Below are 14,693 nucleotides of genomic sequence, written 5' to 3' on the forward strand. Positions count from 1 at the left end.
CGGAAATTAAAATAAAGAGTCACTTTTGACGGTTTGCACCATACATGTACATGTTTTTACCCAGATTTTGTGACTTAAAATAACAAGACCTTTGAAATAAATTCATTTCATCTTTGAAATGAGGGGAAATATATTAGTCATTTTCTCTAATACTATGGCAACTTTATTGTAGGACACGGTACGGTGGGGTGGGAGGGGGGTTAAGAAATAAGATAGAAAGCAAGAAAAGGCTATATTGGAGTGAACGTCAGATAATAAGTGATAGGATTTCGGGGGGAAAATGCGGCAGGGGGGGGGGTCACTTAATTCACCATGCCTGAATGCATAAAAACTAAAAGGTTTAGTTAATAGACAATGTTAGTTTTTCTCGTGTTTATTATGGTGCTAGTCTCAAGGTTACAATCTATCTCCCTATAAGATTGAACTTTTAAAGGTCAAGTCCACCTCAAAAAAAAAAGTTGATTTAAATCGATAGAAGAAAATCAGACAAGAATAATGCTGAAAATTCTATCAAAATCTGATGGAAAATAAGAAAGTTATGACATTTTAAAATTTTCTTATTTTTCACAAAATATATGCGAAATTTAGTCACATGCAAATGTGAGAATCGATGATGTCCCTCACTCATTATTTCTTTCGTTTTTTATTGTTTGAATTATACAATATTTCAATTTTTACAGATTTGACAATAAGGACAAACTTGACTGAACCATTACATGTTAAACAATAGTAATTCCACATGTTCAGGGATAAATAAACCTTTGTTTCACAGGACAATGGGAAGAAAATTAGGATATTTCATATAATAAAATACAAGAGAAATAGTGCGTGATGTAATCAGTTCCCTCATTTGCATACCGACAGGGATGTGCACATAACTGTTGTGATATTAAGCGAAACTTAAAACTGTCATAACTTTCTTATTTTACATCCGATTTTGATAAGATTTTCAGTGTTTTCCTCGTTGGATTTTTCTCTTTTTATTCAAATCAACTCTGTGTTGGAGTGGACTTGTCCTTTAAGTGAGGCTGACATTAGATGTTACCTTCTAGAATGCCATTCTTTCTTTTTTATTTGTTATTTCCATCACTTCTTTTTTATTTATTTTTTTGTTATATTACTAATCTTATTGGTAATGGTTGATGAAATATATTTTCAGAAATAGCTTTAAAAGCGGACATACTGATTTATTTCGAATTACACTCATCGGAGTAAAATTGAATTAATGAACAGAGCGCCAAAATGAAACAATGTGTACTACAACTGAAAGAGATCCTGGACGCTAAATTTTCCTGCAGTAGAAGTGATTTTCTACCACAGCTTTTATTCATTGAAATCCATTGGAGTCAGACGAAGTCCATTACACAAGATCCAGAAGATTATTTACCCATATCAAAAGATGATTAATTAGAACACAGAAATCAGCCATATTGGATCAAAATCAATTCAAGTCACCCAATCGTGTTTTACAAATGTGGTCGGTATAATAATTTAGATTAATTAAAATTATTTTCTTGTTTTAATCTATATTGTCCGAAAATCTCTTCTTCTTCTACCCTCACATTTGCTATCAAAGAGAATTGGTTTTTTATTCGATAGCTTACGTCATTGGTCAAAAGTTGTGACTGCTTAAATGAAGATGCGAGCATTGGCTCTGTATTAAAGCTAGAGATATTGGCGCATTTAGTCATTACTTTTTTAATCGGTAACGAATAAATATGTTTCTTTTTAAAATTTCAAATTGAAATTACAAAATTAAAATTCAGAAATGAAAATAAAATTGTAAGAAAGGGGGGGGGGGGGGATAAGGCGAGTGGGACATGCGTGTTAGACAATGAGACACTGATTTTGTTACTTGCTTTTTTCCAGAGTTCATGACGTTTTTTTTAAGCAATCAAACACTGAATATAATTTCCCAATACAGAATAATTGAAAGGAAAATCGAATTCTTTGTGGGTTGGAGTTGCATGTGACCCTTCGACCAAGCCACACATAAATATAGATGCTGCTACTGGCAAATAGTAGGATCAAATGGATTGAACTATGACAAAAGCCTACCACACAATACCCTTGAAGTCACATAAACTCAGGAAATTACACATTCTTGGTAATAGCTTTACACAATGTCAACTATGTGACTTATTTACTTTGACCTGTTAGCAATGTGAGACTTGGTGTCCCCGGCCCCTCGACGAGCGACCCTTTCCTATGTCGTACTTTTATTTGTCTATGTTTAATGATGTTAACTTGCCTTTAAAGAAATTCCTCGATTCAGCATGATTCCTCAACACCAGAATACATCTCAATTTAATCTTGCTCCTATAAATTTCACCCATGATCTTGATGTAAATATTACATATCCCACCTGTTAAGGGGAAAGACCTTGTTCAGAAGACAGCCTTTTGGGAGCTGTCATACCATTTCTAGCAACAGTAGCTTGCTCCGTCTGCAAATTGGCCATGTTTACAGTCTCGAGCAATTATGACGCATGTGTCATGATAAGTGTAAATCTCTTTAATACTTTAGGTATCTCTTTCATCTTGTTAATGTTAATCAATGAAGCTGTCATCGTTATGATTGATTGGAGCATATGAGATTTTGGATCGTTGTAATGCAAGGGATCTTTTCGTGCACTGTGAGAGGCTTAATGAGAATGAAATGATGGAATTCTCGTCCTTTGTCTTTTATTTGAGTGAATCCAAACCATGTCTCCAAAGATCGTATAGGCCTAAAAGAATCTCTGATCTATTAGAACTGCAAATTAGGTTTAATACAGGCTGCTTTTATGTAACATGACTGTATTCATTGATGCATTGTTTGTTTATTTTCTGACTATTTTATTCTTTGGAATGTTTGGAAATAGATATTTGTAATTCTTTTTTTTTCTCTTATTTTTTTGTTCATTATTCAAAATAAAGAGAAAAATGAATAGTTATCTACTCGATTATCTCACGAAAGTTCATTTAAGTATTATTTTGAACTGAATTAAACCTTTACATTTTTGAAAAAAAATTATTTAACGTTCTTTCTTTTATCCCCGAAATTTCGTCAATACATTTTTCTTTTATTAGAAAGTAACATTAAATGAATTTATTTCATTGCAGGTAACGTAGTATCAACGAACGGTCAGCGACCCTACACGTCATCGCACCTATCGCCTTCATCATCGGGGTCGTCGTCGTACTCGACAGGCGCTGTTAGTCTGCCGTCGTCCCACACCCTGGCACGTTTCACCATGAGGGGTCCGTGCTTCCGACGAGTGAGCTCCTCGCATTGTATGGCTCCATTGAGTGACGTCACTACCCTCCACGATGATTGCTGCTCTTCCGTTGGGCAGGGGTGGGGTAATGGATGTTACGCCTGTCCGCAGATGTTAGGTAAGACTTTGATCAGGGTACACTCTTTAAAAAAAATGGCCAAAGTAAGCATAATGTTGGTGAATGTGTCCGTCCGACAAAAAATTGTCAAAACCAACCATCTACCAGACAGAATATTGCTTGATATCGATCATTTTTATCGGTCGGACACACGTTCCAATAAATTAGTTACTTTGACAAATCCCTTTCAAGAGTGAAATTTAAACTAGAAAAACATATTAAACCCAATAACAAGAGAAACAAAGAGTTATGGTGATTTTAGTTGATATGTTGACTTTTTTTCTGTTTAATTCTGCTTTGGCAATAACATGACTGCGATTGTAAAGATAACGTATAAGTTCGCCAAAACTCGGCTGAGTTGAAGTAGGAGGCTGTGGCCAGGGAGGGTAAAAAAAAAATGGAGTGACACCCCTGTGTAAAAAGATAACCAATTTCGGAAAGAAATAATAGACATATGGTGTTTTGGGGTTTGCATTATTTCTTTTTATCATTGAAATTAAACATTATTACACCAAACTGGCAGAAAGGTGAATATTTTGTTGTTCACAGCTTTTGTGGTATAAATGGGATTTCGTAATCTTATCGTGATTTTATGGATACCTCCATCGTCAATTCTTCACCCTTGATAATAAGGCATTCTATATAGCTTCCATTATTGGTATGAAAACAAATCGGATTACCAAAAACAGGAAGAGGGGATAGGGCTGGGGGTAACGGTGGTCTCCTGTAATTTACCAATGACACGAATGAGTCCACTCCATCGACACTCTTAAATTTAATGTCAAAGTCTTTGCGATGTTTAAAAACAGAACTGGACGAAAAAAAACGAAACTTTGATATACTGTTGGATACGCTCATGTGAGATTATCAAGTCATGACATAAAGACCACCCGCTTAATGAGAGATTGGTTGACAAATCTTCATTGACATATTAAACCCCTTTCAACCTGTCATGAAGTGTTTGTCAAATGATAAAACAAGCGTGTCGCACGCCGAAGAAAAACCTGTCTGAAACAGATGAAAGGAAGAACATTAAAGCACATGAATAACGTTTGTTAAATTGAAGATAGTTTTATGGATGATCTATACGCTTCATCAGCTGATGATTAAGACATTTGATTTTTACTGTTTAACTGGATAATTGGAACCTACAATCAGGGGCGTTGTGAGGCAAATTTTTTGAGGGGACCAAACGTTTCTTATCGGGCAGCAAGCGAAGTGAGCGAGCAAAATATTGACCTCTTTTCTCCCTTTCTTTTCTTGGTCGCGAATTTTTTTGCGGGTCCATGGCCCCCAACTCCCGTACGCCAGTGCCTTCGGTCAAGTTAAGCTGATTTAATAATAAATACCATAATGCCGAATGCATATCAATATTTACGAAACGTTATATATAATATCATAATCTTGCAGAATATTTATTCAAACTATTAAAACAATATGAAAAAAAATATATATATATTTTTTCAAATCCACCTCGTATTATTTGCTCGAAATAAAATACAATAAAAATGCACAGGGGTTAACGAACGCATAAGTTTCATGGCCGAATTTCTACTATGTCATATCCAAAATATCAAGCGACGTCTCTTTCATTCTTTACACTTTTTTTTCACATTTTAACAAACTAGTAAGTAGTTTAGTCAGGTGACATAGCTGAAAGCTACACAAAGCCCTATAATTGTCCAGCATTTTTGTGCTTCGTACTAGCATTATAATAGCTTTTTTTCTTTTGTTGCCCGTATATCGAAATTTGGAGAGATTTTGTGTTTTGACCCTTACGGGCAACGGCATATTTATAAACACTTCCATATTATCGTTTCTCGGTGAAAGGGAAGTGGGAATTTATCATACGGCCGACAGATTGTCGTACCTTTTGTCATAATCCATATAACTCCATGTAACCAATTGTGTTTGTATTTCTTTATCAAAGAATGTGTGAACTCGGTCAAAATTGTCACATTAAATCCTTCCAAATGCCTCACAAACATTTTGAAAGCCTGTAGGGTTCAACTTATCAAAACGGTTGCCTGTACGCTGTCTCCAAACAATATTCTGCTTCCATGCTGGTGCGTTTTTAGTCTAATATTTTCTCCTATTTGACATCTCCCTTGAAGCTGCAAGGGTTATCCCAAAAATAAATGCCCCTTGTTCCAAAAATATTTTAATCGATAATTGCACACTCGAATCTGTATCGAATTTGATCTTAGCCAATCAAATCGAGGGATTCCAGTAGCTTATAACACTATCACTTGCTATAATGATGTAACAAGATATGTGAATGAGAGCCCCTGGATTCCAGTTACAGGCAATGTAATCTCGATCATGGGTGAATTTTTCACATTTGATATTTGTTTCTCTCTTTTTTTAAATCAAGATATGAAAAAATATTAATCAGCCATAATGATGTGTTTTTCTAGTGTGATTTAGGCATTTGATTAATGTTTACATTGTTGCATGTAGCCTCGGGACTTTCAGCAGTAGATGTGAAAACATTTATAAGCTATCTTATGCAATTATAATGATTGCATCAATTTATATTACGTAATTATTGCCTGCTTACGAGGGCAAAAGTAAAAAGTATCACCCAAAGTAGTCTTGATATATAGACCTACTGTTTTTCCCCAAGACTGAAGGTCGAGGGAAAAACAATCGGCTTCTTATCTCAAGATAAATGGAAGGAAACAATTATTACTATTGCCCGAATAAAAATGTTTGTTTTATACACCATTTTTTTTTAGCAGGGCGATAGTAAAAATTATTTCTCTGCTCAAATCATGCCATTCGGTAAATAAAGAAAAATATGATGTGGAATGAATTCTGTAATGTACTTCATTCAGATTTGGTTTTTTCTTTGCATATTTCTTTGAAAATGATATCACTTATTGATCTCATTCGAGCGAATGAATGAAACGGCGCTGTCTCACTGAAGGTGATAAACGATAAATTTTCCGTGTTTTTTTTTTTTTGCGAATCCGATTATTAGATGCATTCAGCAGTATTCTATCGTGTATGTTCTATGCTGATACAGATATGTATTTGGAGAATTGCTTACAAGATTTTTTATGTTATGTGTCATGCAATAAACCGATAGATTCTATGCATTTTCGGTCCGTGTAAAATTATGTTATCAAAACAACTAGAATTTAAACTGACACAAAACAGAAAAGTTAACTAAAGATAATAAAGAAAATAATACGAAGTTCCCTGGATAATTTGATTTGACTACGAATTTTTTTTAAAATCACCACTTTTATATCCCTGTTTATATCCTATTCATGGATTGACGTGGCTTGTCGCCGTTTTCCCTTGCTCGCTAGGGATACCCTGTATCTAGCAACGAAATGGGTATTTTTCAAAACATTCAGATTAAGATCATGTTGAATCGAACAATACATTATGTTTTAATGCGATTGTTATTTGTTCACATTTCATGGGGTGTTCGTTGTCGGTGAGACTATGACGTCAAATAAGTTGTTGATTTGATTTTGGTTCTCCCAACAGGGCAGGAACTGCATTGTCCCCGTGGATTCAAGAAATCACCGGATACTGGAAAGTGTATCGGTAAGTTCATCAAGACATCTCCTTAAGGTTCTGAACTCCCTCTTTAAGTAATTAATATCGGTACTACCGTAGTACTTCAAACGTATTTTTATTTTAGGTAAATAAGGATATTCATTTTCTTTCTTATAAATATCTCGTTGCCATATTCGTGCAATCCGTTACCAACGCCGCGATTGGCTATTCGTAGCTGTTCACGAGCAAACATTTTGAACCGTCCAAATTTTGTCTTCGGTCAATACGATCGCCACGACTGATGTTATACGATGTGCCACGATCACTACGATTACTCTACGATTAAGAACACGGTTTCATGACGCAAATCGTGTCCTTGGCAACTAGTTATAAACGTTAACACATTTAACGATGTAGTTTGATAACCATCGTAGACTCGCTAGTATGGGTTAGAATCGCTTAATCAATCGAATCAATATACCTCTGGAAGAATATCGATTATGCTTGATACAGTTTTAGTGCACGAAACTTTGGTTGAAGTAAGTGGAAATAAAATAAGTAGGAAACAGCTTTTCAACGAATGTAACGTAGTAGTAAAAGAGTTGTAGAGTTTGTAGGAATCCACGTCTATGTCATTTTATGATATAAAGTTATTTTCATGTTTTCAACATCTGGCATGGTGACACAGTGGTAGAGCATCTACCTCATGAACGGAGGACCCATGGGTTCGATCCCCGGCAAAGTCATGCCAAAGAAATTGAAACTGTCTTCAAGCTCAGCATAGGGCCCGCTTGAAGAGCCGTGTACTAACCAAAATGACTAACATCGGTTAATAAAATGTTTTATTATAACACCCCTTCTCATTTTTTTTATAGATGTGGATGAATGCACTGCATTTGACAACATCTGCATGCACGGTACTTGTCTGAACTCACAGGGTAGCTACAGGTGTCGTTGTGATGAGGGCTACATGTCGGATACATCAGGAACACAGTGTGTAGGTGAGTACTGCACTTTGAGCTTGTGGATATAGCATTGGTGTGGCAACTATAGCCAACGGACAGTATTTGCAATTTTTCTTACCACCATGTGGTGTATTGGTATTGTGTCAGACACGCAGGTGTGTACTGCACTTGTGGTTGTGGATACTGCAAAAACTGCAAGGCCGTAGATGCAGGGAGTTAACTCCCTGGTAGATGAAACGACTTGGGTAAAGTTTGTCGAATGCTCATTTTCCCGTTGGCTGTTAATTCACATATATTGGCTTCATACAGGGGCCATGCTGTTCCAGATAGCAGCGGCTTATAACTAGTGATGTAGGCCAATTTAGGCCTACATGATTTTTATTAGGTGCTATTAGGTGTTAAGCGACTGTGGTTACTCCCCTTTCAGTGCAATTTTCGTTGTGTAAAATACATACCACCAGTCCCTCGGTGGTCTTTTAATGGCGTATGTAATGTAGGATAATCCAGGTTTAAGATAAGAGGCGTGTCAGAACCGTCTCTTGCAAATCTTGATGATACAATTCAGACATTTCGGACCACATTAACTTACAATGCTTTATTGCAGGATTAACGGAGACCATTTAACTTTTAGTACCTATCTCACAATCTACCTATTCATCCGTATACACTTTCCAATAAACGGAAAAGTAGATGTCGGCGATGATTTACCCTCTTTTATCTATTCACCGTCTTCTATCGTTCTGTATAATTATTATTCTCGTTTTTAAATAAGCACATTCCTCTTCTTTTAAACATTATATTTTGTTAGGCCTACATGAAGTAAAAAAACCATGTCCCTCTTCAGGCTCTTGAACGCCACAATTGTCTATTATTGCTACGTGCGAAATTATATGAAATGGTAAGGGGTTTGCTAAACGTTAAAGGCCTCGCAACCTTTTCAAATCATGAGACGCAGTCCTTGAAATAAGCAGTCTTTTTTAACGCATTCACTTGATGATCAAAACAAGATTTTCCCTCTCTTAAAGAGGTGTTTATGCGGTAAGTACTTTCTATATCCACCATTTAAGGAGATGTTTTTAACAAAAATCCCTGGCAGAAAACGATAAAAACTGTTTGGCGTTCTTGGTTTGTTTCAATCGATAGCGATCGTTTTTACTGTTTTTACATATTTTAGAGTAATATTGGTGAGGTCTATACGCTAGAACTTGGAAATACACTAGTGAATTGATGAGGGACATGCGAAGTTTTGACGTGTGTCTCGTATTTATTTTTCAACAAACTGTTATTATCGCCAAGAATAATTATGTCAATTACGTATTGGTGAGGCATCGAGGCGTTTCGTGTTTCGTGTCTTTACGGACCACCTTGTTTATGAGATAACTTGTGTGTGGTCTTAATGGCGGCACGTACCTTTATTCTTGTATTTTCTTCTTTTGTTATCTAGCGTGCTTTTATATAGATGAATCATTAGTGTGTCAAAAACATAGTGGAAATAATTTTTGACGAAAGACACTTTGTGTACGTGCAAATTCTTGTTCTTGAGTGCGTTATGTGCAAAAACGATATAAAACATTTGAGGATTCTTCATTGTTAATATCTTATGTCCTGATTATCCCTCTCCTCTTCTTCTTAACTTTCTTTCTTTCTTTTTTCCTTTTTCTTTCTTATTCTTCTTCATCTTCTTCTTCTACTTCTTGTAACGTCGTCGTCATCGTCATCATCTTCTTATTCTTATTATTATTATTCGTCTTCTTCGTTTCCCTTTTCCATTTTCTTCTCCTTGTTTTTATTTTTAAATTATTCTTCAACTTCTCTACCAATACTATACCATCTTTGGAGAGGACCTTAAGCCGTCGGTCCTCTGGTTGCTTGCTTACAAGCATTCATGCTTTCTTAGCAATCAGGTAAAAAATCACCACCAATCACCAATTTTTGCTTTATCCTCGATGTTAATGACTATAAGCTTTCTTTCCATTTCATCTACATTCTTCCCTAATAGACTGATACACATGTAGGAGAAGGCGGAAATTATTACATGAGAAGAGGAAAATTGACCACCATCCGAAGCAAAATGTAACCCCCCGCAGAAAACTCTCTTTGGAACACGATTACGAAATAATTGTAATTATAGTCATTATAGTGACAACAGGAGTACTAGTAGGAAAATTAACTGTCATCCGAAGCAAATTGTAAAAGAAAAACCCGCAGAAAACCTTCTTTGGAGCACAATGATTATGAAATGAATGTAATTGTAATCATTATACACTGTTATAGTGACAGCAGAAGTATAGTAGGAAAATTAACCATCATCCGAAGCAATATGTAAAAAAAACACCGCAGAAAACCTTCGTTGGAACACAATGATTACGAAATAAATGTGTTTCATATTCATTATAGTGACAGAAGGAGTACTAATACGAAAATTTACCATCATCCGAAGCAAAATGTAGAAAAAAAAAACCCGCAGAAAACCCTCTTTGGAACACAATGATTGCGAAATAAATATGTTTTTATATTCATTACGGTGAAAGCAGGAGTATAACAGGAGTAAAACTTTCTGTTGTTATTAGTGATTTTGATTTATTTTTACTATTATGTATTGCATTTTTTCTTTCTCATTGATTATTATGTTCATTTTGTTGACTATTTTGATGTAATATTGTTTTGTTATGTTTTTAATTCTATTGATACAGGGCCCCTTGGTCGAGCAGTTTTTGTAACTGAAAGGGCTACCCTGTTAGAATAAAACGACAAATAAATAAATAAATACAAAAATAAATAGATGAATAAATAGATAAATGAATAAATAAATAAATAAATAATATGTTTGTTATTGATCTCAAACTGAAAAACGTATTGATTTCAGATTATGGTTTATGATTTTCCTTCCCTGTTTATACTTAAAAAAGCGTGAATTTAAAAAGTTATTTTCTTGTACCCATCTTCACATTTTTTTTATTCACCCAGACTTCGTTGAATATGTCATCGAGGAATATTGTGACTCTCAGTGGCATTCCTTCAAGTACGATAATGTTTATTGTTTTGCGGATATTTTTTTTTGGTGCCGTACCTCACGTAGTTTCCCTTCTGATATTGCGATAACATGAATTCACTTTCAACAGGTTTATATAGGTATAAAGGTAGGGAGTAAAAATGAGAAGAGGAAGGGAGAGAGAGGCAAACAGACAGTGAGGATAAGGAGATAAATGGGGAGATGGAGGGAGCCTGAGAGAGAAAGAGAGGGGGGAGGGGGGCATAGACGAGATCATTTCTAATCCGGCATTCGAAGCATTCTATTCAATGCGAATTAATCTTTAGTTTATTTTAGCAATCACATGATATTGCTCATTTGATATAGCTTTGAATCTAGGATGGTCTGAATATCTAAAGTAATTCCATGTTTTATGAACATGTAGGCCTACTGGAGCAGAACTCGTCTTCATTTCTTTCTGTGATATCGGACGATATCACATCTTTCAGTAAGCACTTTAGCGTTAATCTCATCCCGTGTATACCTAGCACTGATTGTGTGTTTGTTTTTCAAACACCTAGAGAAATGGGACTTCTTATCCGTCGTCGTTGCCTCACATATCAACACCCCACCCTGTAGTGCGTGCTTGACCTCTTGAAGTGACCCGAATCCGGCATCTCTCTTCAAGCGCGATATCCAATCGTGTCCAGCGAGTGTGACCGTCAGCGGTTGCATGTTTACGCTTCGATGTGTGCCACGCCCATCCATATTTTTGCCATTGGAAATGGGGAGGGGCTCATTTTGTGAACAGACATACTAGTGAATCTTGCATGGAGTGCAGTAGCGTAATGATTTATTATCTTTCAGGGGGGCAGACATGCTGTATGGGACAATATTTGTTAAAATCGGCGAGCGACCGAAGCGAAAAAATGACCATCTTGATACGAAAATATAATTTTGTGATTGATTTCAAGGCCATATTTCACCCTCTTTCCTTTCTTTTTTCTCTCTCCATTTTTTTTGTTCGTGATACTTTTTTCTTGGGGGGGGGGGGGGGTGTGTTGCACCCACAAATGTAATAACGCCCACAAATGTAATAACGCCCACAAATGTAATAACACTTTACCCACAAATGTAATAACGCCCACAAATGTAATAACACTTTACCCACAAATGTAATAATTTCACCCACAAATGTAATAATGCACTTTACCCACAAATGTAATAATTTTTGATCGCCCACAAATGTAATAATGACTTTACCCACAAATGTAATAAATTTGAAGGGATTTTTGGCGAATCCGTTCTAAACTAAAATCTTATAGTAATGCCTTCATAAAGCACAAATGTGCAAAGTCTTTTTTCCAGACCCGGTTAATAAGACATTATAGTACAAGTCCAAAGTCTTTTTCCAAACCCGGTTGTTTCAAAATTAAAATATACATCCAAAGTCTTTCTTCCAGACCCACTTGTTACAAAAATTACAATATAAGTCCAAAGTCTTTTTTTCAGACCCGGTTGTTTCAATAATTAAAATATAAGTCCAAAGTGTTTTTTCAGACCCGGTTGTTTAAAAAATTATAATATATGTCCAAAGTCTTTTTTTCCAGACCCGGTTGTTTCAAAAATAATAACATAAGTCCAAAGTCTTTTTTTTAGACCCGGTTGTTTAAAAAATTATTATAAGTCCAAAGTCTTTTTCCAGACCCGGTTGTTTCAAAAATTATAATATATGTCCAAAGTCTTTTTTTCCAGACCCGGTTGTTTCAAAAATAATAATATAAGTCCAAAGTCTTTTTCCAGACCCGGTTGTTTCAAAAATTATAATATATGTCCAAAGTCTTTTTTTCCAGACCCGGTTGTTTCAAAAATAATAATATAAGTCCAAAGTCTTTTTTCCAGACCCGGTTGTTTCCAAAATTATAATATAAGTCCAAAGTCTTTTTTTCAGACCTGGTTGTTTCAAAAATCTTAATATAAGTCCAAACTAAGATACAATAATGATATTCCAGTGGGGAAAAAAATGAGAATCGAGCTTAGTCTTTTCTCCAGACCTAGTTAATTAAAACTGGTGGAATTAATGTCTTTGTTGTTCTTTCAACTTATATGGCATATATTGTGAATATATGCGCTAAGAGTAAATTGAGAATCAAGCATAGTCTTTTCTCCAGACCCAGTTACTTAAAATTAAAACTAAACCCTATAGCACTGCGTTTATATAGCACAAAAGTGCAGTCTTTTTTCCAGACCTGGATAATTAAACAATTACAATACAAGTCCAAAGTCTTTTTTCCAGACCCGGTTGTAAAAAAAATTATAATATAAGTCCAAGTCTTTTTCCAGACCCGGTTGTTTCAAAAATAATAATATAAGTCCAAAGTCTTTTTCCAGACCCGGTTGTTTCAAAAATTATAATATATGTCCAAAGTCTTTTTTTCCAGACCCGGTTGTTTCAAAAATAATAATATAAGTCCAAAGTCTTTTTTCCAGACCCGGTTGTTTCAAAAATTATAATATAAGTCCAAAGTCTTTTTTTCAGACCTGGTTGTTTCAAAAATTATAATATAAGTCCAAAGTCTTTTTTTCAGACCTGGTTGTTTCAAAAATCTTAATATAAGTCGAAACTAAGATACAATAATGATATTCCAGTGGGAAAAAAAATTAGAATCGAGCTTAGTCTTTTCTCCAGACCTAGTTAATTAAAACTGGTGGAATTAATGTCTTTGTTGTTCTTTCAACTTATATGGCATATATTGTGAATATATGCGCTAAGAGTAAATTGAGAATCAAGCATAGTCTTTTCTCCAGACCCGGTTACTTAAAATTAAAACTAAACCCTATAGCACTGCGTTCATATAGCACAAAAGTGCAGTCTTTTTTCCAGACCTGGATAATTAAACAATTACAATACAAGTCCAAAGTCTTTTTTCCAGACCCGGTTGTTTAAAAAATGTTAATATAAGTCCAAAGTCTTTTTCCAGACCTGTTTATTTCAAAAATTTTAATATAAGTCCATACTAAGATACGATAATGATATTCCAGTGGAATAAAAAATGAGAATCGAGCTTAGTCTTTTCTCCAGACCCAGTTAATTAAAACTAGTGGAATTAATGTCTTTGTTGTTGTTTTAACTTATACGGCGTATATTGTGAATATATGCGCTAAGGGTAAATTGAGAATCAAGCGTACTCTTTCCTCCAGACCCGGCTATTCAAAAAATGAATTAAAAAACTCCAAATCTAAGACCAATTTTCCAAAGTTTCACCCAGTAAAAAAATATGTCTTTACCCCACACCCATTTTTTTTTTAATAATACTACGACCAGGGCCGAAAATTTCTCCCAAAAGGTAGGGGGACAAGGGTCTGGAAAATTTGACAAGCAAAAAAAAAAAAAGGGTTATCACCCGAAAGTAAGGTCATCTCGTCCTAAAATACATGTTTTATTTCGATTTTGAATGATGAATTTCTTACCATCATAGAAGACCAGAAATAGTAGGGGGAACATTTGATAGTGTGTCCCCCTACTATTTTGAGTAGGGGGGACACGTCCCCCTGTCCCCCTGGGATTTCCGCCCATGACTACGACCCCTACAAAACATTGTAATAATGCATGGGTTAAGCAAACCTCCTTTCTCCAGACTTGGTTATTATTTAAAAAAAATAAAATAGTTTTTACAAATATTCTAAAACGAATACCCAATAATAAAATTACTGTGGAATAACATGAAGGCCGACTGTCGAAGATCGACTTTCCTCCAGACACAATTATTTCAAGAATAAAAAATCAATAAAACCCAACCCCCAACAACGAATCTGAGAACCAACAATCCTCCAAATTAAGACCATGCATGTAGAAAAGCACATGTT

The 14,693-nt window shown here is 35.2% G+C and overlaps 1 protein-coding gene across 1 annotated transcript; it reads left to right on the forward strand.

Annotated features, from left to right (window-relative positions):
- The first annotated feature begins 2,043 nt into the window (after positions 1-2,043).
- LOC135154654 (latent-transforming growth factor beta-binding protein 4-like) lies at positions 2,044-10,296 on the forward strand. Its single transcript, XM_064101485.1, has 4 exons — positions 2,044-2,107; positions 3,105-3,377; positions 6,879-6,938; positions 7,766-10,296. The coding sequence occupies exons 1-4, from the start codon at positions 2,044-2,046 to the stop codon at positions 7,921-7,923; spliced, it is 555 nt and encodes a 184-aa protein (XP_063957555.1). The 3' UTR covers positions 7,924-10,296.
- Positions 10,297-14,693: the final 4,397 nt, after the last annotated feature.

The sequence above is a fragment of the Lytechinus pictus genome, chromosome 7 (assembly GCF_037042905.1).
Source record: "Lytechinus pictus isolate F3 Inbred chromosome 7, Lp3.0, whole genome shotgun sequence".
Classification (NCBI taxonomy): domain Eukaryota; kingdom Metazoa; phylum Echinodermata; class Echinoidea; order Temnopleuroida; family Toxopneustidae; genus Lytechinus; species Lytechinus pictus.

Bases quoted from the DNA above. Each gene is read 5' to 3' on its own strand.
- LOC135154654 (XM_064101485.1), top strand. From the start codon at position 2,044: ATGACAAAAGCCTACCACACAATACCCTTGAAGTCACATAAACTCAGG. The intron at 2,108-3,104 runs GTAATAGCTTTA...ATTTCATTGCAG, and splicing joins CAGGAAATTACACATTCTTG to GTAACGTAGTATCAACGAAC. The intron at 3,378-6,878 runs GTAAGACTTTGA...TTCTCCCAACAG, and splicing joins CGCCTGTCCGCAGATGTTAG to GGCAGGAACTGCATTGTCCC.